Source organism: Pyrgilauda ruficollis, unplaced genomic scaffold (assembly GCF_017590135.1).
Source record: "Pyrgilauda ruficollis isolate IOZ18807 unplaced genomic scaffold, ASM1759013v1 scaffold1, whole genome shotgun sequence".
Classification (NCBI taxonomy): Eukaryota; Metazoa; Chordata; class Aves; order Passeriformes; family Passeridae; genus Pyrgilauda; species Pyrgilauda ruficollis.
Genome location: NW_024508100.1, coordinates 4,609,339 through 4,634,932, shown reverse-complemented (window position 1 = coordinate 4,634,932; position 25,594 = coordinate 4,609,339). Strand labels below are relative to the sequence as shown.

At 36.9% G+C, this 25,594-nt stretch overlaps 1 protein-coding gene across 1 annotated transcript in view; it reads right to left on the bottom strand.

The window, feature by feature from the left end:
- Positions 1 to 25,594, bottom strand: part of HTT (huntingtin) — a 79,627-nt gene that overhangs the window by 21,974 nt on the left and 32,059 nt on the right. The window contains exons 24-45 of the mRNA XM_041487137.1: positions 24,476 to 24,627; positions 23,882 to 24,084; positions 22,885 to 23,011; positions 22,083 to 22,210; positions 21,317 to 21,427; positions 20,679 to 20,756; positions 19,990 to 20,213; positions 19,401 to 19,479; positions 19,106 to 19,267; positions 18,150 to 18,205; positions 17,211 to 17,359; positions 16,407 to 16,543; positions 14,316 to 14,432; positions 12,819 to 12,941; positions 12,050 to 12,288; positions 10,758 to 10,900; positions 7,768 to 7,975; positions 6,114 to 6,255; positions 4,712 to 4,891; positions 3,093 to 3,269; positions 2,475 to 2,551; positions 1,085 to 1,223 (exon numbers count right to left, since the gene is read on the bottom strand). Coding sequence (XP_041343071.1) covers positions 1,085 to 1,223; positions 2,475 to 2,551; positions 3,093 to 3,269; positions 4,712 to 4,891; positions 6,114 to 6,255; positions 7,768 to 7,975; positions 10,758 to 10,900; positions 12,050 to 12,288; positions 12,819 to 12,941; positions 14,316 to 14,432; positions 16,407 to 16,543; positions 17,211 to 17,359; positions 18,150 to 18,205; positions 19,106 to 19,267; positions 19,401 to 19,479; positions 19,990 to 20,213; positions 20,679 to 20,756; positions 21,317 to 21,427; positions 22,083 to 22,210; positions 22,885 to 23,011; positions 23,882 to 24,084; positions 24,476 to 24,627 — 3,151 coding nt within the window. The remainder of the gene's footprint in view (positions 1 to 1,084; positions 1,224 to 2,474; positions 2,552 to 3,092; positions 3,270 to 4,711; positions 4,892 to 6,113; positions 6,256 to 7,767; positions 7,976 to 10,757; positions 10,901 to 12,049; positions 12,289 to 12,818; positions 12,942 to 14,315; positions 14,433 to 16,406; positions 16,544 to 17,210; positions 17,360 to 18,149; positions 18,206 to 19,105; positions 19,268 to 19,400; positions 19,480 to 19,989; positions 20,214 to 20,678; positions 20,757 to 21,316; positions 21,428 to 22,082; positions 22,211 to 22,884; positions 23,012 to 23,881; positions 24,085 to 24,475; positions 24,628 to 25,594) is intronic.

The window sequence follows — 25,594 nt, the reverse complement described above, 5'->3', positions numbered from 1 at the left end:
ATTTAAAAAAAAAATATATATATATATATTCAAAGATTCAAATAATTTTGTTGAAATTAATTAGAACAGAACTAAACCTGTCAGAGTTCAAGGAGAATCTGGACAATGCTATTAGTCATGGGATTTATTTTTATGTAGCCCTGAAAGAAGCAGGGAGTTGGACTCATTGATCCTTATGAGTCCCTTCCGATGTAAGATATTCTATGATTCTGTGAACCATGCAGAAGTTGTGGGAGGAGCATACAAAAACTACTTTTGTTTAGAATTTACAGCGACAGCCAAAGGAGATTTTTGGGGCAATTTGAAGACAAAGCTATGGGTAAATGGTTTCTGGGCAGAGCATTTTCTCCTGCTGTCCAAGTAGGTCTCAATATCTCCCCTAAGCCAATGACTGCTCAGACTCATCCCAACTATCAGCTAATCAAAGAATTTTTGCCATCTCAGTTATGTAAGTTTCCTATTATTGTGTATCACTACAGAACACGGAGGGATGAAAATGAGAAATTATTTGTACCATGGGACAAACTAGAAAAAGGAAGGCACAGAAGGCCCCAAGACTTGCTCTTAGCCTATCACTTCACTTGGAAATAAACACGTCTAAGTTCATGAAAGACAGAAATACTTCAGCATTCTTGATTGTTCTCTAAAAGTAATTTAAAGCTGAGAAGGGAAAACTGAACAAGCAATGTTTAATTTCCAAGAGACAGCCAACAACTTCCAGCAAATGAATAAAACCAATACTGTAGTAAAACACATCAAGAAAACAAGATTATTTATCTGTCTCTATTGAACTGCATATAAATGTTTCCATTAAAGCTGAGCAAAGAAACCAAACTTGGTAAATTTTTCACAGCACTGTCAATATAACAAACATCTATATTTGTGCTAGTCATCCATCCTAAGGGATGTTCAACAGTCAGCCAACACACATGAAATTAATCACTGATCTATTTTTGAGATACAATCTGACAATCCTGAGAGCATTAACTGCACAGTAAAAATAAGCTGCATTTAAATATTTTGCAAATAATAAAGCTCGTTTATAGCCAAGGCACTTCTAGTGACTTTCTAAACATAATCTTACTTTGTCTAGAACTACATTCTCTAAAGGTGGTTGGTCTTCTCCATCTAGTGGGTGTGAGGTGACCAGAGGTGAGGGACTGGTCGTGTCTGGTGCTACCATGAGACGAAACCTATCCAGGAGTGAGTAGAGTCTTTGGTGCCTGAAAACAGAAGAACACATCAGCAGAGGGCTATCTCAGCTTTGTAAATAATTTAAAAATAAATCCAGTTTTAAATTTAAAAAGACATCCAGTGACTCAATTCCAATCCCAGGACAAAAAAGCACTAGGGTCTTCAGTTTTTTGTTAGATACAGGCAGTCACATGATGCAAATTTCCTTCAGGTATCAGAGGCCAAAATTAATTAACTCAGCACCACCAACAAATAAAGATGTAAATTTAATTTAGCATTAAAATTAGTGATATACCTAAGCTTAAAATACAGCTTTCTTTATCCAGCACATCTTTTAATGAGTAAGAGTCGTCAAAGTTAGTGAACTGATTATTTGACTGCAAAAAAATACATTTTAACAGATGCTAACCAACAACCCACTAAAACTATACTTCTATTAAAAAAAATATTTATCCCTCACTGTACTAAAAACTCCAGTTTCTGGATTTATGTCAGTGTCAGAGATTTTTTTTAATACGGTTTTTTTTTTGTGTTTCTTTTTAAACTCCACTACTGCTACCAAGAACTTGTACAAAGTAATTTTTAAATTTTTTTTAAATTAAATTGACCATTACCTGGGTAAGCACATTACTATTGATCTACTGCAGTCTCACATTTTAGGTTCTTTCCCCTACACTTATTTCAGTCAACAGATATTAACCTCAAACAGCAATGACAAGAGGAGTAAATAAGGATCTTTCCAACATCAAACAGAAGTTTTTTAAAAAATTAATAATTTGCTCCTTTTTATACACGCAGTTTAAACAGCCAGAAGACTCAACAGTTAAAACTTTTAACACAGTTGTATGGGAGAAAAAAAACCAAAAAAACTAAAAACCCGCAAGCCCGCTTAGCTTGAACTAACAATATTTTGCAAGTTTGAGGAAAATGAAGTTCGCTTTAGTAAAACAGATTTTGTCAAGAAATTAATTTGCAGCTGCTATCTCTCAAAAGTTAAATACTGAGTGGGATGCAGGAAAGAGAATCTGAAGCAACCTTCTAGAGCTTGCTTCAGTTTTTAAGTAGTTCTTACTGCAAATTCAACACAGACAGCACAACTGCACCTTGGGCCAGAACATGCCAGCATCATATGAGAGGCTTTAATCCCAGTTTACTCCCAAAAACAACCCACTATCTGCCATCTAGGAAAAAAACCAAGATGTGGGAAAACAGAGTTAACACGATCTGTATTATAACACTACTTAGTTTTACATTTTAATGGCATTGTTGGTACTATTTACCTTGCTGCTAATCCACTGTTTTGAAGGTACTCCTGAATTCTATCCAGTTCTTCAACTGGTAACTGAGCAATGCTGTTCTATATGAAAAAAATCACAAGAATTTTACAGGACACATAAATGTAAAATCCCCAGAAATACTTTCACCAGATCAACAAAGTTACAGGCAGATAAAGTGGAATAAAGTAAACATCCATGTATGTTACTATAGGACACAAAAAACCACAATGCGAACACGCTGCTGTTCTCAAGGTAAAAAAGGGAAGTTTATTTTCTGACTCCAACATTTACAGGTTTCCAAAAGTGACAGTGGATTGGAGGGTGAAAGTGCCACCTCTCCAATGACATTGGACAGACCAACAGCCCATCAAATTTCTCCTCCTCTATAAAAGAATGCAAAACAATAATTTATTTACAGAAAGTGTGTGAGAAAGTTTGCTACAAGAATGTAAACATCAGAAGGCTTAGAAAATCTCAAACAATCAGGGCAACACATGTATCTATATACAAAATCAAAAAAGAAATCTGTCAAATGAAATCACTTAATCATATTTTGATGTCATTACTCTTGACAACCCTGGGGGCACCCAAAGTGCTTCCCAGGCAGGGGGTGCAGTGTACCTGCAGGGTGGCTGCCAGCAGCATCTCCACGCGGCGGCAGGCCAGGGTGTCCACCATGCGGGCCAGCACTCGGAAGGGAGTGCACAGCAGCTTGTCCACGTACAGCGTGAGCACAGCCCCGGACTGGCTCAGGTGGATTCCCTCCAAGCACTGCAAGGTCTTCTTCAGGGTTGTGGGCTACGTGTTCACACAGCACGGAACAGAGAAATGGACAAAAAAATTACAATCAATTTGGAATACAAAGATTTTAAAGGGAAAGACACTCAGAAAAAACTGTAGTAGACAACTACCTGATCAATATAATCATCTCTGTGTGAATGAGTTACTGAGTGTTCATATTAATTAAATGACCAAGTTCTTTGATGTGTAACTGTAAAAACTCACAAGAGTAATCAAAACACAGGAAGCAAAACTTTTAGGGGAAAAGCTAAAATTTAGGTAAAATTGCAAAAAGCTTTGAACAGAGTGAGAAGCTTCAACTCTTTTCTGGAAGAAGGCAGGAACATGTGCATAGTCAAAACACGTGACAATACAGAAATCCAGACAATTCCTGGGGGGTTTTCTGAGCATATGTTAAGAAACAGCAGTAGCAACTCAGGATTAAAAGGGTGTGCAAATAATTTTTTTAATTTCTTTTTTTTTTTTTTTAACTATAAGCACCTTCAGCACTAATATTCTAAAGGGAGAAATACAGAGACAAAATAGTATTACTCATGAAACCAATCTTGGTTTAGAACCGTCTGTTAATACCAGCTATTTTAGTTTTACTGACTTTCCTGATAATCACCAAGCATTTCACACAGTGACTACATCTTCTATTAAAACATATTCAGCTTAGTTCATTCTGCTGATTCTCAGCTAATAAACCCCAGACTAATATCACATAACTTAAAAGCTGCCCTAGATTTATTTGCACAGAGACGATGGAAAGAGATAGGAAACAGCACTGAAGCTACTCAGGGTGCAGGTGGCACAATTATCTCTAGATTATAATCACATTAATCACAATTATCTCTAGAGAAAGTCCAGCAAATGAAATTTCCCATGATTATGAGAGATGCATACAACCTTACATCCCTATAAAACATCATCCACTCCTTTTAATTTGAAAACTAAAATAATCAACAGAAATAATACCCTGAATTTCTCAGTGATTTTCCCACACCAAGTGGCTACAACTTTCAAAACAGATCCATGGGGAAGGCATGAGCTCACAAATAATTTTCATACTGCCAGGGCCTATGAAGATGGACTGGTTCCTACTCCTGCCTCTGTAGTTAGTTTGCTATTTACACTATTAAGGCACTGAAATCGAAGTTGAAAGTTCCAGCTTTAATTTACCCATCAGATATTGATTATGTGGGAAAATATCCATTAAGGAAGAAAAGCAGCTTAACCATCTCCACCTGAATACACAGATTTGATGGACTGGAACACAGCTAATGCTGAAGTTGCTAATATAAGGTTTGCTGCTTGCATTTTTAAGTAAGTGACTTTAAAAATAAAATTAGAAGTTGATAAATGACCCAGAAATGTCAAACTTTGCATACTTATCAGTTAAACTTATACTGACATGAAGTAACTTTATTCTTTACAAGAAGTCAAGAAGTCAAACTTACAGCTGCAAGATTCTCACAGCGTGACTGAATAGCCTGGATGAAGAGACCACTGGCTGCTGAATTCCTGTGAACAGCACTGATAAAATCTTGTACTGGAGGCTCATGGGACAGATTAATCAAGTCTTGAACATGATTTACAATAAGCCAGGTCAGGTGTTCTGAATCATGTAGATTTTGACACTAAAGAGGAAAAAATTAAAATTTGATTGCAGTAATTAAAATTAAGATTTTAATTACTAAACATGACATAACATGAAGCTTCTCATATATAATTCTGGTAGCTATTTTGAAATAATGGCATAGAGTGTCTATATCTTAATACCACCATCATTATTTTTACATGATAAATTTTCCAAATGTTTTGTTCTTGTTGCAAATTAAGGTATTTGCCATGAACATGCAGCTTATTTTTCTAAAAACACTAAAAAACAGGTTAGAAACAAGTAAATTGAGAAGGTTGATTCGAAGACGCTGCTTTTAATGAAATGGGTTTAAAATAAACATACACAGAGAATTGTCTTGCAAAATGTGATTTTCATTCAGGCTTCTTAAAGATTCTTATTACTACTGGCCTTTAACACAAAATGAAGAATTTCTGGAAAGCAAATCCAGAGATCTGTCAATAATTAATGTCAAACACCTAAAAGCTTGTGTATATAAACAAGCAGTGGAATGCAAGACGAAAATATCTGTAGAGTTAACCAGGCAATGCTGAGAGCTTGTACAGTACCTCAGTAAAGAGGTTTTTGGAGGATTTTACCTTGGATGACCTCTAATCTGACTCTAGTGACTGTCCATTAGTACTTGAAGTGCTTCCTAAAGAAAGCTTTCTGTTCAGTTGAACCTGAAAAGAATGCAGTTTCCTTACCTCAAAACTGATCTGAGGTGCAAAGCCAAGTGCAATACCTCCTACTACTGAAAATTCACTTCAGAAGTTCCCAATGAACTAAAACTCTAATACTGAAGCAGCAAAAGGCCAAAGCCACAGAAATTGTTCTCACTGGAGAACCAAAATGGAAGTTAAAATGTTAATGTAAAACCTCTTTGTTTACAGTGTAGGCATGGAAATTTGTTGTCTCCTGGACATTGTGCACTGCTACTGATGTTGGGAAGTCTGGAACTACGTAGTGTGCTCCAAGCACCTCCCAAGTAAGGGATGTGATTCAGAAGGTAATTCTATTGCCCACCAGGTAAACTTCACAAGTCAAGAGAACTCTCAGTTCAGAACAGAAAACAATGTCAAATGAGGTCATATCTAAGCTTATAGAAGCACCATCTGAAAATAAAATTACTAGTTTCACAGATCTTCATTTTTCACTTAACACATATCAGTAATAAATGACTGTCAGCATCCTGAAATAACTCAAAACTGTAGTTATAAAAGTCATAATTCAAAACTCACAACATAGTCACAGAAGAGAATGAGTGCTCCTCTTCTCACTATCTCACGATTGCACATGCCACGCTTAGATTCCAGGTCAGATTCATCACTGTCTCCAGATATATGAGGGCTAAGCAATTTAGTAGTAGAAAGGCTGTGTCGCCTGCAAAAAATACATTGCATGTTGTTACTATTTTCTTGGTATGGCTACTGAAACATGAACAACCAAAGTGTTTGGAGTATCCTACCAAGGTCCTTATATATGACACGTCTTTGCCTGTAAACTTCATTCAAACATTCCAATTCCTTGAATTGCTTGTAATTCAAACATTACAATTCCTTTGCTTTCCATCAGATCTTTATTTTTTAACAATCGCAGCATTGCTTATTGCTTCTTCAGACAGTCTAAAGAACCAAATGATTTATTTAAAAGAAGAACGTGGGCTGTTGCATCTCTGGTAGGACAGCAGAACCTACTCCTGTATTTTCTTCTCAAACCAAACCAGTGTTCCTGAGCACTTAGTCTAGTGTCAGATTAAAAGTGATGCCCAACCCAGAAAAGAGACAATACTGGTAAATTAAAAAAAAAAATGTACAGCTATCTTAGTTCATAGAATCATCAAAGTTGCCTGTAAGATCATCAAATCCAACCTTTAAACTAGCACCACATCATGCCTCACCTACTAAGCCATATGCTGAAGTGCCACATCCACACACCTTTTCAACAATCCCAGGGATGGTGATTCCACCCTTCCCAAGACAGTCTTTTCCAATGTCTGAGTAGTTGCCCTGCTTTGCTCATAATCCTGGTAATTCCATGTTTCCACAAATCAGAATAATATATTTTCAATACCTAAGGTTGAACTGAAGCAAGAGTCTCACATTTGTGAAAGTATTGATGCACTTCAGGTGTAGAGCAAGATGAGACTGCCCAACACTTACTGCACAAGCACCAGAAATGTCCCTCAAGTCACTTGCTTGCCTCCCTCTACAGTTAATCCACCCTCAGAGGAGGTAACTTCCTTATCCACGGAGGACAAATCATTCCAATGCCTGACAGGTGGGATAAACTAACTTCAGACCAAGAGAATACCCATTTTAGAACCCATCTCCAAATTTCAGACAGCTAGTGTTAAGTGAGGTTATTACAGTGCTTAATGCTAATGAACCAGCAGGGTGCTAACACCATATTTTGACAGCATTTAGCAACAGACTCACTGAGAACAGATAATCCTGTAGCTACAGTTAGATGATCAGACTGTATTGCCATAAACACAACAGTGTCCATCATCTCCACTGGCTAGTTATTTCCTAGAAAGTGAAGTATGAGGTCTCCATATCAACATGAAACACTGAGTATTTTGCTACAGTTATTTCCATTGTTTCAATAAAAAGTAGTACAAAGATGAAGTTTTCTTGCCTTAGAAGTAAAGAGATTACCTGGCAGTTCTTCTGAGGAGCAACTGAATGCAGGACACATTTCCTTAGCTTGGAAGTCACACCAATATCAGAACAGACAATGTGTACACACAAAGTAAATGCAGAACTACATTTCATAATACAAGCAGCGCCATTCAATGACAGGCTTGGAAGAAAGCAGCTGGATTGTTTTAATATGATTTTAGAAAATATAATTATATGAAACACACTACTAGGGAACAAAACCAAAACTTACTTTGGGGTTTGATGCACTTCTGACCACCAGTTGTAGTTAGTATAATTGACAAGAAGCAAGATGTGGCACCAGAGGAGAACTAAAGAAGGATGAGTGGGAATCATGGACTGAACAAGGTCACTCAGACTCTCAAGTGTATAGAAACTACCATCAGATCCATCTCCTGTAAAAAGTCGGGTGGCTGCAGCTGTGATTCTTCTAAACATCCCTGAAAACAATAAAACCATGTTAGAGTAACAAAGCTCTGTCTGAATTCTGAAGTTTTACAGTTATTCAGGGTAGAATTCCTGCAAGAAAGGTAAATTCGAAGCAGTTTTACAAATTTAAGGTAAGTGATGAAGTTCGCCCAAGGGCAGCGTGTAAACCAGAAATTGCCAACTCTCATATTCAATAAATAATGTTTTGATAGGTTTCATGACAATCACCATTAATCTGATACATGAAAACCTTCATTAAACTTAAAACTGTCACCTGTGGACCAGGGTTAGTTTGTTTGTATATTAATAACACAGATGTTCTACTTAAGAACCACGAGGTAACTACTACTCTGCATGTTAAGGAAGAACACCTATGAGTATCCTACTTCAGAGGATGGCTTTCCAAACACATTTAGTTGAAACTAAATTTATTCTCTTTCATCCAGTTTCTAAATTACGTATTTCTGCCATTACCCGGAAAACAGAACACTCAGCAAAAAAGCAGAATTTTGCTTTCTGAATTACTGATTCTGTGTTTGTATGCCAAAACAAAGGTTTGGAAATAAAGAAATTAGAAAATGGTGGAAAAACAAGGAAAGTTGTCTAAAGGTACAGGACTCTGAGTTTCTATGAGAAGATAAGACCAGGGGGCAAAAAAAGTTTCTTCAGAGTCAGTTAGGAACCAAGAGCTAATCAGAATAATGAAGGAAATCTGCAGTGTTACTTGCTTTCCTTGCCAGACATACAGAAGAATGAAGCTGTAAATTCCACAGCCATGTGGACCAATTTAAGCTGCCCCCAGGACTGACAAACACACAATGTAAATAGCAAAGAATGGGAAAAATAGCTGAGTCTCAAATCTCTGGTTCCACTTATTAGCAAAGCTGTGCTAGCCCCATTCCAGCTCCCTGCATTTGCAGAAACTACACCATCTAGTGACTTCCTACAGTCATTAAAACCATTGCATGCTCATCTTTTTACTTTGTCCATGCCCTTTATTTCTAACTTCAAAGGAATAGATTGAGAATGTTCACTTATAATCTAGTAGCTTCCTACAGTCGGAAACACAGGAGTCAGCAATGCTCACATTTTGAAAAAACTGCAATGGGTGAGAAGACAAAGCAACCAAGTAGAACAGTGGTTAGAAATGACAGAATACAGCCTATGTTTCCACACACAAATTGCTGTAAGCTACACCCATAGTTAGGAGAATATAACTTAAAGAGAAAATAATTATGGAGGTTCCAACCGAACAAAAGAAAAGCATTAGAAATTCAGACACTTAGTTAATCCTCAACCTAAATAAATATGTTATGGCATGAAAATACAGCCCAGATGTCTGAATAACTTTTCTTTTACTTTGTTACACCATACTGGTAATATACCTGAAGTTATTTGTAGATTTACATTAAATTAATTTCTAGAGATCATCCAATCCACATATCCCAGTGCTCTGCATGAGTATTTTAATATTTAATTTTAATGTTGCATGAAAATTACTACGTAATTCCTGGCAAGACTCCCAATGCAGCCTGGAAGCCAGTCACAGCAGCAGAACTAGCTGAGCCTTCCTTTCTATTATCCCCAGCTCCCAGTGTGGAAGAACCCACTGCCCAATTTCAACCACCAGCTTCAGTTTCTGATTTCCTTGCTCCTGGCTTGACACCATTTAATCACTTTATTCCAAAACAACCTGGTACAAGTTATTTGTTATAATATTTGATTCAAATATTTCTGCTAAACATAAATTAATATATAATTAAAACATATACTATTATAATTACATAATTTAATATAATAAAATAGTATAAAAACATAATAAAATTATTACTGTAACAGACACATGGGAAGAGAACTGTCACTCTGTATGTCCAGAGTTCCGGCCCCTAAAGCACACCTAAAACAAAGATTAATTTTGTGTTTCTTCACACACACTCCTGGAGCCTTTGCACCAAGAACCTCAGATTGGAGGACTCCTATTTTACATACCAAGGCAACAGAACACAGAGTTCCTTGTCCCATGTTCCCAAGGAAGCCTATGAAGAACCAGGGACTTGTGCCAAGACCTTTTAAACTGCAGACAACTAAGAGTAAACCAAGGTTGTATTTCAGCTTCAAGCAGAAAATCAGAAGGCAAAAAGGGCAGTCATAGCAAGAAAGAATAAAAGAAAGGCATGATAATACCACTACTCAGAAAATAAGACTAAATCAAGCTATGAACTAAGGAAGTACCAAAGGAGTAGATATTGTGTATCCAGCAGAAGAAACCTAAGGGAAAATTTCCAGACCTGAAGAAAGGAACTCAAGACCAGCTAGCTGGAAAAGTGCCACCTTCCCTGGTTTTCTGGGGTGTTTTTTTCTTTGGTTTGTTGGGTTTTTTTTTTGCTTGTTTTATATATTTTTATTAATTATGGCAAAAGCCAGGAACCTTCCTTCTCAGGAGTCTGAGTTAGTGGTCTGACTCAGTATCTTAAGCTGGACATACCAACCAACCCCCAAAGGAGATGAAACATGAGAAATACAGTCACAAATTTGGAATGCTTTGTGCTTTTTGGACTGAAAAATTTTACAGTTACAAGGAGAGATGCAGGGTCACTACTTCTATTTTGTTCCACAAAGACAGAAGAAATGTGCAAAATGTGCCCTGCATGCATAAGCACCATGTTTGCTAAATTCTCTACATGGAGTAAGATACATATTCCTTCTCAGTAGTTCAATGCATTTATGAATTGTCTTGGAACTCAAAAAGCCTAGCACTGCATGCTATGACCTGGACAACATTTCAAGTATTACCTGATTTGAAGATATGTATTAAGCACATAAGCAGTGTGCCCAGCTCCTGGCAGTAGAAAGTGTGTTGCTGCTCATTCATGTCCACTTTTAATTGCTTGGTGACAATATCTTCCAGTAGAATGCCAACCAGTTGTAGTAAGAATCTTGAAAGAAACACATATACAATCAATAGGAAAATTATCAATCTTTCAGAAAAAGATGAGGTTAGCCTATGAGACTTTAGTTTGAAAAATAAGATATGAAGTTCTTTTCCTTCTATCCTAAATAACATAGTAAATGAAATGCTACAGAACAGGTTAACCTAAAACAAATAGGATGCTATATGATCATGAGCACGTCAATAATTACATATTAAATTCAGGTTATCTCTCATCACCTACAGTCACATTAGCATTGGCCCAACTCACTCACAAAGCAAATATTCAGAATGCTGTGGTGTCTTCATAGTGATTTGCTAAATGCAATTGAGCTAAATCAAACTAAAAACAATCTGTGACAGTCACCACAGCTCAGCTGAGCAGGGGTAATTCAGCAAGTCACAGTAATTCACCTGTTTACCTCACCTCATCTATCCATACTCTACTACACAGGTTCTTTATCAAACCTCCAGCTGGGACAATGTGTGCTGTCAAAAGAAGCACCAAAAGAGGGCATTTGAGGAAAGCCATCCTTGCTCCTGGCCATAACCACAACTCCATTACTTCACTGCTGTTGGACATAAGGTCACAGTATGGGTGTCCAGAAGACCCTCTTCCCTCAACCCACTACCCTCAGAGTGAGCTGAATGACATCAAACAGCATTCTATTCCTATCTGGAGTTCCCTATTTGAGTAAAATGCTATTGTTTTCTTAAACAAACAGCTATTTCTAATGCTTTCCACCACATTAAAACACAATGCCTTAATGACAAACATTATGTCAACATAATACTGCTGCCATCTCTCCATGCTTCTTTTGCCTGAAGTTTGTCACTGACCAAGGACATCAGCATGGGAAACCAACTAAACAAAGCTGGGTCTTAAAAAAAAAAAGAGAAAAAGAACAGAACTAACTCAATAGATTTGAATCCCACTGCTGCCAATTTTCTAATATAGAACCTGGGCTTCCACTTAAAGGGATGTTTCACCATTCAGTCCCCATTCAGTCCTCCACACACACTTGTCCCATGTCAACTTTTTAACAGACTTGATTCCATTTAGACAGAAGTTCTATATGTGCTAAATATTGCCCAATGTACTTGTGATTTCTCAGAACTCTTCACCTTTCCCCAGGTTATTCAAAAGAGAGTGTACCTGGAAAATGTCTCTTCAGGTGGGTATTTCACCTGTTTGACCTCAGTGCGATCCTCTGGTGTGGACACATTATTTTCTCCACATCTCAGTCTGTTGATTGCTTGACATGAAATCAAATATGGTGAGAAGGAAAGCTCTTGTATACGGGATAGAACAATGTCTTCTGTTGACTGTGAAATCAGAACTCTAAGGATAGCTAAAATTCCAGAAATCCACAGCTGGACAGTGCTCACTGATGCCTAACACAAACACAGAAATACAGAAGATTGAATACTTATGAAGTTAAATGACACAACACAGAAAGGCATTAAAAAATTAGCATTTTCATTAACTTGTAAAAAATCAGACCCTTTTGAGATTGGAGCAAACCAGAAATAAATTTTAAGTTCAGATCTTACAAAATGCTATTCCTGTGGTAACTGTCAAGCTCATATTCACTGGTAAACAATCTCTCAGCTATAAAAGCATTACTAATACTTGTATAAAAAAATGTAATTTACCTATTAAATTGTATTCTATTTTATTGTAACAGTACCTTCCTTGACATTCCTGATCCTCAACATACAAAATGAAGGAAAGTAATTCATAAGCAGAACACTCCTGTATCAAGTACTCCCAGCTGGTAAATCACATCAGTTCTAGTCAATTTGTTTCCAAATTATGCTGCTGATACTTTAACATCACTTAGCAAATTATTAAAGAGAAACACATTCTCTTTTGTTTGCATGAAAGATACCAGATTCTCTCTTCTCTGAAAACAGTAGCTTACCATTGTTTTAGGAGTAACAAACATACTCCTTAAAAGCATGTCCACAGGGCGAAGGGATGAAGGGGCCAAAATTTCAAACAAAGTGTTCAGTACTCCCAAAGCATCATGAGAGTCTATATGCATCTGTGAAAGAAAACACAAAACTCATTTCTAACTGTCCACTAAAGGTAACTTCAATACCAAATTTACACTCTCTGTTTTAAACATTTCTGTAACAACCTGTAATAAAGCTGTTCTTCACAGTACGAAATCCAGAGCAACCAAAAGCTATGAAAGATAAATTTAAGTTTAATTGCAGGCCTTCCTAGACATGAGTTTTAAGAACATGGACAAAAATCTGTCATATGAAATCCAGTGTGCATACCACATATATTTCATTTGGAGAAATAGGCCTTATTCAGAGAATGAGACCAGAGGACTGATTTGTCAAAAAATTTAGAGACTTTCCTCCTCATTGCACATCCTACCAGGTTTATTTATAGACTGGAATGCTGGTCACGATTAAACTTATGCAGGTAACTAGGAGAAAAGAAACCTAATAATCAGAAAAGTGAAGAGCTACAGTGGTAGGACAGCTTACTTGAACAGTTTTCTAGATAAATTATAAAGTAATCAATTGCAAAAAGCAAAAAACTGGACTACAAATCTAGATTACCCTATCCTGCTTAAGTAATTTGGAAGATGATCATGTGCAGTCACACAAAACAACAGCAATTTCATTTTGTCAGCATTTCAGCTCTGCTCTAAAACTGCTGTCTGATTCTGCCCACTCTCCCCAGATGCGAGATCTCCTCCCAGGACTGGGGAACTGCCATCATGGAGCAAAGAATATCTGAGGCTAGAGCACCTCTGCTACGGAGACAAGGTGGGAGAGCTGGGGTTGTTCAGTCTGGAGAAGGCTCTTGCAGTACCTGAAGGGACTACAGGGAACTGGAAAGGGACTTTTTGCACAGGCAGGTAGTGATAGGACAAGGGGGAACGGCTTTACACTGAAAGAGGTGGATTTATATTAGGAAGAAATTCTTTACTGTGAAGGTGGTGGGGCACTGGAATAGGTTGCCCAAAGAAGGGATGGCTGTCTCATTCTTGGAAGTGCTCAAGGCCAGGTTGGATGGGACTTTGAGTAATCTGGTCTGCAATTAGACCCACTGCAGCCACGAAAAAAATAAATCTGACATTCAGTGAACATGGGACCATCTTCACACCATTTACTAAATGTTCTGATATTACCATGTACCTAAGAGAAACAGAACACCCTTACTCTGGAGACAGTCTTGATCATTCTGCATATATTTCATGCATTTAAATACGAACTTCATCACTTCAAAGACTTAAGTTTACCTTGCAGCAGTTGTTTTTTCCATATATGGCAACCACAATTTCAATAACCTTTGTCTTCATATAAAAAAAGTAAAAATCAAATACTCAAAGCTACTATTGATACATACATTCCAGCAATTATTTAAGGTGTTTATAGAATTAAAACAATCATATAACCTGCTGTTTTGCAAGCATTGGGAGAATGATGTCAGCTATTTGCCGGGACAATCTCTTCCATTTGTCTTCATTTTCTTTATGACACTGTTGCAATACCAAGATGAACATTTCTAGCACCTGAGGAAAAGTAAAAAAAAAAAAAGTAAGTAAACACCCATACTAACAGAAAACATTCCAGTAATATCATAGTGGGAAATAATATTCATTTCAACCACCTACCAAAAAGACAAAAGGGAAAAAAAACCCCACATGAGAAAACTGCACACTTTTAAAACCCCATTTTCAGGTTAAAAGCCTGTCCTTAGTTACGAGTTTTTTGGTGGTGGTTTTTAAAGAATTTTCCAGCTACTTTTATAAACTTTATAAAAAAAAATGTTTGTTTTGTACTTTTTGAAATGGTATTTGTCAGACTACTCAAACAACTGGAAAAAGAATCATAAATCTAAATACCATACCAATTACTCAACAAAAAGGGGAGGAAGAAAGAGAGCAATTTTCCACATGTATACTCTGTCTTAACTCTAGCTTCAATAAAGTTTAAATTTGGTCAAGGAAACAAAACAGACATTTTTATGGGGCTCATCCACCTGAGATATGTCATTTTCATATAAAAGTTTTAAGAGACAACATAATGGAGCACACCAAGCAAGGAGCACTTCTGGTAGCTGGATGTGTTATAGAGACACACACAGAGACCACACTTTGAAGGACAGGAAGACAAGAGACACAGCATGCAAGAATGTTAATATATGGACTGGGAAGGGGGACCAAAGAATCTGTTTCAGGAAACAAGTCAGAGCACTTGTAAAGCAAATTCAGGTAGTTCAGATGAGGGAGAGGGAGATTCCCAGGTGATTTTCTTCCCAAAAGATTTTCTCAGGAGAGGAGATAGGGGCAATTCCACACTGAAAAACTTAATTCTGGAGCTCCATGGGTGGCAGCTCCAGTTGCAACAGAAAAAAGTTGAAGGCTGCAGCTCTGGGAACCTCTCAAATGTCCAGGGAAACCACTGCAGACCATCCCAGCCACAGCCAGGGAACAACAGAACAGCCCAGGGTTGGTTTACACATCTTGCACCAGCAGAACAGGGTAGAAAAAGACCTACAAATAGGATGGTGTGGGAAGAGCAGTGCATGGGTGGTCTTTAATAGGTTAAGTGTGTCAGAAGGGGTTCTGCCAGCAACTGCAGTACCTTATATAACAAAGTTATTCACTATTTCACATCATGTGTCTACAGAGTGTCATTTTATACAGTTATATTAGTCATTTTATGATTATAAAACTACAAATTCAAAAGAAAATGTGGATACACAAAATTACCCCAATCTGAACACGCAGTTCTAACAAATTATTTTGACAAGATGTACTGACTTTTTTCAGAAAATACAGTGCTTACATTAGCATACACTAGAACTGCATTTTCACATTATGAAAGAAAGGCACATTAGTTTTGTTAAGCACCTGAATAAGCAGTAAGATCCCATGTTGATCATGACACTTCTCTTAAAATTACTTTTATGTTTTTCTTTAAAACAAAGTGTATTGACAAGTCATTGTTACACTCCTACAAAGCAGAAGCATGTTTTCCAAAGTCTAGGTCAAAGTACTAAGTCATAACAAATACCTAATTACCAGTGTCATTACCTTGTTCAAGTAAGTGTTATTCAAGTACAGCAATACCTAAATCATCTCCATGCAGCATCTTTCCTAATTTTAAACTTGTCTCCTCCATTTTAATCCCATTCTTTTAAGTTTCCTCTCTTCCACCAACCTTCTGTTTATTCTGTCTGCAACACAGCCAAGATCATGATCCTAACTGGAGCTTTTTAGTTTTCTGTTTTCTAGGCTTGACTAGGAAATTCTACAGCTATGTTACTTGACCTAAAATACTAACTTGTAGTGCAGAACCTTTCCCATATCCTTAAAAATCTTTGCATACTCTCTCTCTACAAAGAAAGATACCACACAGAGTCCACCTATTCCAGTTTTGTATAGACAATCATCAATATTGCCTGAAGCACTTCTAGCAGTCACAGCAATGTTGCCCTTTCACAGACCACCACAGAGGGACCCTTCATCCTCCTCTCCTACCTGATGGTACTGGATAAGTCTCAGCAGCATTGACACTACAACCTCCTTCTGAGTTTCCAGCTCTTTTCCAGCATCAGCTTTATTTGTTCCTCTTAACACAAAGAGATCATGAACAATGGGTTGCAGAGCTGGTATTGCTGAAATGAGATGTATTTGTTTTAGTATGAGACAAATCACTCCTGAACAGTGATTTCTTGAACTAACAGTTCAGTTACTAAAAGTAAACTGGGTTCTAGTTCATTAAAGATTTTACCCATACCTAAAAACCCACAAACCCCATATTTATCATGCATAATGATGGATATTTTTTTTTACTTCTTTTAGAAAATTTAAATTATGAATACATTTCCCTATTCTCACAGAACTTAAAAAAATATATTCTTATGAAGTATTCCTCTGCAGAATCACTGGAAATTATGAGAGAGATGCTTCTACTTAAAGGCTGAAAGTAGAAGGAAAGGGAAATGGACAAAAAATTAAAATCAAAGCCTTGCACACACTGCTAAGTTGTGAACTTCTTACTGAATAAAGTTTCAAATAAAAGCTCTGTTGCAATTATAAACAAGCAAAATGTGGGGCAGTAGTGTTAGTATGATATAATGAATTTCCTGAAGGAATTAAGCGAAAAGTATTTCATGTCTTAAAAGTTAGCTCTTCTGGAACACTCAGTATGATAACAGTTTTCTATAGCTTAGTAGTCAACCGTGGATTTATTGCTGAACTATTACTAGTAAGTGTTGATGCCTTTTTTCTTTCTTTCCCTTTTTTTTTTTTTAATAGCTTTTATTTTTTGCTTTGAATTACCATGTGTAACAGCTTTCCTCCCACTGGCCATGATACCATCACACAGCTGAATGATCTTGGGAATTCCAATTATTTGTTTGGAATGATATCGCTCATAAGACAGCAACACCAGGAAAAAGAAGATATTAGGAATAATTGCTTCAGACTCCCTGAAAACAAGACAAAAAATTCCAGTGTCAAGTTTGAATTGCACAGCTTTGTTCAGTAAAACCCATCTTTTTACAGTCAAGGTTTTATTACAGAATATGTTGGTCTGGTTTCATACAGTACTTCTGTAATTTTTGTGCCCTGTTCTATAAAATGTGTTTTTTCCCCAGGGTTTTCTTTCAATCTTTGACCATTACAGTTACTAATATTATAACATACTGTCTAATGCACATTAGATTATTTCTGTAGAAGATCCACAGAGCAAAAGAACAACTTCTCTCTTCATTAAAACTCCAATGTGAGAAAAACCAGAAATAACTGACAGTAAAAATTTCACTGACTTGCTTATGACCAATGTGTACCAGATGACCAGAGTACATATGGATTCACTCTGAATCCACAATAGGAAAAAGTAGCTCTCCCTTAAGCAATTGCATCTAGCAATGAAATGCTGACTTCTGGAAGCACAGCTTTGGCAGGGGGGCCCAAAGGAATGGGTTTACAATACCAAAACGGAGCAACAAAAAAACACAGTTGTAGATTATTATTATTATTATTATTATCCATTTTACTTCCTGACTTTTTCAGTCACATGGAACCTAAAATATCTGGAAGAGTTACCATTGGAGCCAGAGAATAAACGAGCACATGGCCCACAAGAGAACTCTCCCTTTCTCATAAGGCAGAAATAACCAGCAAATCTAATCACTACTTGTGACACATCACTAATGTTTTTCAGAACAAGACAGTTGCAAACCCTCATTGTTCAAAGGCCGTTTGCCAATTTCATACCTGAACTGTCCTACTTCAATGTATTCAAACTGCTTTAGCACAAATCCAATAAACACCTAAAGAGAGAATAAAGTGTGCATCAGAACAGACATTAATTTCCATTTGAAACCATTCTGACAGTTATAGACAGGCACTGAAAATCATTTGCACCACATTATGAAATGTTCCCTCTGCAGTTACAAAAGATGGAGAAATCTATTGAATATTTTTTATGGCTTGCATGAACTTATGCCACATTTAACCTGTAGTCTGTATATTTTTAAGTATAACTTAATCTTTCACTCATGAAATACAATATTTGAGGTATTGCAGTCAAGAACGTAAGAATCAGCTAAAAATCTAAACTGAGATAAAATCCAAAATCCACTTATGCATTCAGAAGAATTATCTCTTCATGAATTTACAGAAAACTTAAGCATTGCACGTCACATTCATTTATAAACCTGAAAATAACTGTAGTAAATAAAACATCTCTAAGTAAACTATTTAAATTTTATGTTACAAATTCACTGCTTCTATGGACTAAACAGACTACTGTATTTGCCACTAGCTGCCCTCGCCTCCATTAGCATCAAACAATATTTGTCAACCATGATGCTTATTATCAGTCATAAGGAAGTCCATACTCTCAGTATGGACAAAGGTATTTCCATTTGTAAATGAAGTTTTATCTAATAAAATTGACTGTATTGTCCACATCATTTTATTCCTGAAGTCCATCTCATGAGCAGTTCTTAAATAGCTGTTGCAGAACTCAAAAAGTCATTTACATGCAAAAAACCCCAGAAGTCTGAAGCTATTTGTGTCTGAGGGCTGGGAAATTGAGTCTCAACCTCCTGTTAAGTCTTCACTTTTAGTACAATGAATGGACTGCTGGAAATATTTTTGCTGCAGATGTTAACTGAGCCTGCTGGTGAGACATGTATGACAATTTGCAAATGTGGTGAGGTACCAACCTGATCTGAATCCAGAAGACAGTAGTTAACTCGCAGCTGAACCAGTTGAGCAAGCAAGTCTAGAACTTGTCTCTGCAGCTGTACCGACGTTGTTGTTGTGTATTGTTTCAATGCTTTTATGACAAGGGGTTCAAATAAACGAATGTGATTGTGAATAGCATTCTGTAATAGAGAGATTTTAAAGTAATCTAACATCTGAACACGTCTCTGATTCAAAGCCAAATTAGTTTTGAAAGGAGGAAAAATGTTTTAAATCTAAGGTACAGCTCTTTCAGGAGAACAGAGATACAAGTACCTTATCAGCACGATGTTTTGCTGCACTGGAAATGCTAGTTTTCAGCTGTGTAGAAACTTTCTGCAGCACATCAAACCATCTGTTACAAAAAAAATACAAAAAACCCCACACACATTAAAACAAAATACAACAAATATACTGTCCTTAAATGCATTTTACTGTGCTAATGCCAACTTCTCTTAATGTACTTGACTGTTACAAGAACCTTAGTAAAAACAAAGGGCAGAGACAACGTACAATACACTTTGATCAAAGAAAGATTTTCTAGTCTTTGCTTAGTTATCCTTCTACCTTTCCTTTAACACACTACTTGCTGTATTTATAAATTAATAATATACCTTTGAATACAAGCATTTAAAATTATTATGCTTTTAAAAAACTTCAATGATATCTATTTTAATGACTTAACTTTGCTTTGGAAAACACATTAGTGATAACTACATTCAGGATGTGCTCACCAAGACAAGTTACTCTGCTTAAGTCTGTATTTTCAACTTACGCAGCACCCCAGTGACACTCACATTTATGAAAAACACTACGAACAGAGTCTAGTACAAGATAACATGATGAGGTAAGGGAAGGAAGTTACCCTGAAGCATCGTGCTCCTGCTCAGCCTGAACCATGTTCCTCAGACTGGCATCCGCAAGGGCCTGTGTGAAGTGTGTGTAGGGTGCCATGAAGCAATAGTGGTAGAGGCCAGGCCTCAGATTGGAGGAACCCAAGCGCTGAGCTTTGCCTTGAGCTTTGCTGGGGTTTGAAGACAAGCCATCGTACTGAGAAGCCAGATTTGTCCCAAACAATGTTTTCAATAACTAGAGAAGAAAATTGGAAGGAAAATAAGAAAAGTTAATATTTCAGGAAAAAAAACCCCTTGACTTGTCTCTTACTGTAATTAACCTTTGAGGACTTAAACCTAAATATTTGACTGGAAGTCTGCAAGAAATCCATCACTAAGGCAGTAAGTTCTTTGCTTTCTGGGGTTTGTTTGATGCAGTTAAGTGGCTGAAAAACAGCCATTTGGTAAGGCAGGAAACAAGCTTGTTTTCTGAACATCAGCTAAAATAGTTCTGTGAATTGGAAGCAGTTCAAGAGGAAACTAATATCAAGTTACAGAACAAGCAGTGAAAATGAAAGAAAATGTGCTCTGTTTCCTCCACCTGGGCCAATATTTCTACATACCACTTCCCCTAAAAGCATGGCCATTCTTAATATCCAACTGACAGCCAAAGAACATCAAAATTAACACTCACACAACACATAAAAAAATAACTCCTTACCTGCTGTACACACACTGTTGCCATTGTTGGTTCTCTGTTGAAACATGATTTTAGATATCCCAAAATTTCTTCTACACACTGGAAAATCAGAAAAACAAGTGCATTAAATTGTGAGTTTTTTCACTATATAAAAATTGCAGTGAAAACTGGTCAGTAGCACAGGTTTTTGTACTAAGTAAAACTACATTAATTTAAGGGAAATTCAGGAATTACATAAATAAATACTCAACATTTTCCTCCTAATCTTAAAATACTAAAATGTCTAACATCACAGTTAAGGAGAAAAAATAGCAAGACACAGGAGAAGAAGGAGAGCAATAGGCCTTCTGACATTTTGTATATTTAGACATATGAATATAGGGAATGACTGAAGGCAAACCACTTGGCTGGAAAGAAAAATCCCCACGTGAAATTTAAAAAGCAGAAAATTATTCCAGTTTTCAACAGCAGTAATTTAACCTGGAGAATTTGCTTTACCACTTTAGTCAACTTTGTGGAAGCAAAACACTTCTAGGACTGGACTACTGTTCCTTGGAAAAGTAGCAATTTTGAAATCAGTGATATGTGCTTGCTCCCAGTAAGGACCACAGATACTGGACAATGTTAACTCCAAAAGAAAAAACAAACAAGTCTTATACCTTTCCGATGTCCTGAAGAGTAGCAAGTTCCAAGATTTGAGAGAGAACATCTAAGGCAGAGCGTAAGAAACATCCAAACTTCTCATTTGTGTTCTGGAGATCCAAAGTAACCTGTTCCCAGAAAATAAAACCACATTACTTGACAAGGAGACACTAATTACTGGAAGAAGTGGGTATTGACACAAAATGATCCTCTGTATAAAATTTCACTGACAGCTTAGACTGCCTTATGCATTGCTGGAAAGGCAGGACTCCATTCTGACCAAGAAAAAAAAAGGAATCTTCTTGCTTGAGGAAGCCCTAGGGCATTGATAAGCAATGGAGCTGGATGATGCATTTTTGATAAACACAGCAGGTGTAATAAGAACACAGTCCTTGAAGTGTACATATCAGATGACCAACACTCTAGGGAATGCATCTTCTGTCACCTGAACTAATGAGGAAAAAGCTTCCCCATCCTGGGAAGAAAGTGCAGAGAGAACAGACATGGAGATTTATTTGGGATTGCCGAGCCAGCAGATTCATTTGGTACCAGCAATAATGACAGCAGAGAAACAACAGGGTGACAGTGGCTATCATAGGTTGTTGCTTGGCCTGTTTTTGTTTTTATTGGTGGTAGTTTTGATCTTTCTTTAAATTTTTTTTTTGTGTGTATAAACTGTTTACACAGGTAAACAAGTGAGCTGATAAAGGCAGAGCCTGTTTGAAAGAAACAAAATGATTATCCAACCCCATTGCAGTCCAACCAAACAATACCATGAAGTACCTTATAATTAGCATGGGTTGCTTTCAAGACATCATATAACTTCAGGTATGATGGAAGATGATAAAAGCTTCCTACTGAAGATGATTTACTTGTTGGAACAGGTCCTGTAGCATCAGTTTGCCTAGAAGCTTAAAAGAATATCAAAGATTAGCACAATATGCCTTTTCTAGGCTGTTCATGACATGTACACAACATAATTTACTACATCTGCATTATTAAACAGCATGATTTTTTCAATCCACATGTATATTCCAAACTGCAGACACAAACTGTGCACAACTGGAAAATGAACAGCATTCCAACGATCCAGCCTGCTGTGGTGAGAGAAATTAACCCAGAGGGCTTAATACTGAAGTGTATGTACACTTTACAAAACAGAATTAACACGTGTTTCCTTCATTTATTACTAATGAATGAAAAGGTTTCAAGATTCATAATCTCATTTCCAAAAGCAATATAAGTCACTCCTGCCAAAAGCTGGAAGTCAACTTTCAAATTTCTTTTAAGTAACATATGTGCAAAAATTATTTTAGTCAATAGCTGAGTAGATTCACAAAAAGTGAGGAAAAGGATTCAGCAGCACTTTGGTTCTGAAAAGTACAGTTAATTTTCAGTTTACAGTTAATAAAAACCAAAACAGTAAAGAAGCCCCCACCCACAGCTGCCTTTCCACCAATGCAGTACCCTGCCAGTCTCTTGAACTGAAACTCCAGCAAGGTTATGCTGTTTTATTTCTTCTCTCTCTGCCATAACATGGTGTGGGGCAGGTAGATGGAAGGGTTAACAGAAGTGATGTGCCTACCTGGACTTGCTTCACCACTCTTTTTGGGGCTCATTGGCACAGATGCCTGTTCCACAGACTCCCTCTCCTTCCCCTTTCTCCGAATTGGACTAAGAGAAGGTGGGTTTGTGAGAGAAGGTAATGCTGCCTAGAATTAAAAAAACCTTTATTAGTTTTGTAAGCAAGTAGGTTTTTTTTCTTCTACAAAAATACAAGCATGTTTTTCTCTTGTTTAAACTCCCCTTCATTTAACTGTCAGTTAAACTGAAATGTTTCGGGTTCAGGACATGAATTTCCTGTGTGAAAAGGAAATAGTTGATTATATTCTCCACTTGATTTTCAACTTCAGCATAGGCCAATGAGATTTTCACCTTCAGCATAAGCCAATGAGATTAAATTAGAGCTCAGTGACTACACTTCTTTTGATTCCAGATAAAGGAGTGTCAAAATTATATTCAAACTTTTTTAAAATATGAAGAAATTACTGATCTTAACAATACTGTCTCACAGTTTCTAAATCAGTCTCTAAATGCATATTCCTCAAAAAAATCTCAAAAACCCCCAAACCTGGAAGTACCTCATATAAGCTGTTTCAGAAGTCAAAATATTTTACAGGATATTCAGAAGATAAAAGTTATTTTCAGTCCCCAAAGGAGCTCAGTGCATTACAACCAGCCAACCAACCCAAAAGTCAACACATCTCCCAGAGTATGCAATCCAATACTTCACACACTCTGTATACTCCTCACTGAATCAAGGTTTCAAGTCAAGTCAGCAGCAATAAAAGACTCCAAATTTAGGGTAACATTTTAAACACTGCAGAACTAAAGAAAAACCTGTTATGTGAAGAAAAACATGTATTTTTTTCATGGTACTTGTTTTACTACACAGAGTGGAGTCATTCTCAAGGAATTAGATACTTACCTGTATGAAGTCTAAAATGTGAAGAGGACAACAGTATTTAAGCACGACAGTATTTAAGTCACATAATTTTATTTTTTTTATTTTTAATATATACCTTTACTGCTGGACCAGGAGCAACATCATCCATCACATGTGCACAAATATTAATGACCTTCAGCAGATGAGAAAAGAGTTGTTCTACTAAAGTGACCAGAGCTCGATCTGACAGAGCCGGCCAGGGCTCCTCCTGCTTTGCAGCACCTTGGTTTGCATCTTCTTCAGCACTCCAGGGATTCTTTAAGCACTTCGGAGCACTCGCTGCAATTTCAGGAAACAGAAGACAAAACTTGGAATTAAGCACCAGAAAATTTTAAAGGCAGCTATGGTTATTGTCTCTATATGAACAGAAGTTCAATCAGAATTTCAAAGCCAGGAATAGCTGCACAGTGTAAAACAAAACCAAGAAAATTTGAGTTCTTTGTACCCAGCTGGTACTAAGCATGCCCTTTGGCAACTGGAAGAAATTTGCAACTTAGCTACAAAGAGGCAGTTTCTTTTCAAATCTCCTAGGTGCAAGTTCCTTCTTTCTTTCTTCTGCTTAATCTTGCAAGTTTTTCATGGCATTCAATCAGAATAGAGTGAGATATGGCCATTCTAATCCTAATGTTAAAAATATTAGGACAATCATACTTTTCTTGTCCTGCCTTACCTGCAAGCAAGTTTCCAGTCAAAATCAAAGCATCCTGATGTGCTGAGAGGTCCAGTGGGAACCATGCTGATGAAAGGAGAGACAGGACCAAGCCAGCCATACCAATGGTGCAGCCCTTCTGAGCTTCATCTGAAGAACTTGGCTGGGAAACACTGGAAGTTTAATTTTGAAATGTCATGACTTTTTCCCCCTTTTGGCAAATTAAAAGTCTTGAGAAAACCAACAGTCAAGTAGATGGCTAATCTAATGAAATTAAATCTGTGCTACAGAAATACTCATTTAACACTTAAATACAACTTCAAAAAGCAATTTGCAGGAGAGACCTGACAATGCTCTGGTTTCTTTATGAGCAATTACCTTCCTTTTGATAGCAAATATCAAGGCTATAGTGACATCTACTGATAAACTGAAGAATTCTGTATTTATTTGCTACCCACTACAGTCCTCAACTATCTTGATTTAAGTCTTGTGCATATGCAAGGTAAGGATGGGAGACATTAGCTGTAGTATTGCAATTTAACAAGACAGTGCTTTCAAGTGACAAGAGATTAATTAAACAATTGCATTCCATCAAATCCTCTATATTTTTTGAGTGACCACTATCCAAGATGGTAGTTTTCTGCTGCATTCTGTATTTCCTTGACAATAATTATAAGACCAGATTTTCCCATAAAGCCAAGTTCAACAAAGGGCAGGCAGAGAACACCAGAAGATGTTTGGTGATATTCTGTGAATTACACACATCACCTCAAAGCTGTGAGACCTAAATGCTTCAGTTTCTCTCAGGAAAAGACCTTACATAACCTCTAAATAAAGAGAACCTGGAAATCTTTCAAAATATTTTTAATTTTAAATAATTAAACCCTTCTAATATAGTTACTCTGGTCTAACACAACTACAGGAATTTCAGAAAATTAAATTGACACTAAGTATAGCTATTATTCTGATAAAGCTCCAGAGGTAATTACAGTGCCTTCCTTTGGTTTTTGTAAAGTATTTTCACAGGCAACTGTTATTTATTTCACACACAGTCAGAAATCCATTACTTAATCCATGTTGAGCTGTACAGAGTTGGAATGCAGCAGTTCCAGTAACTTCTTAATCATAAGAACAACAATA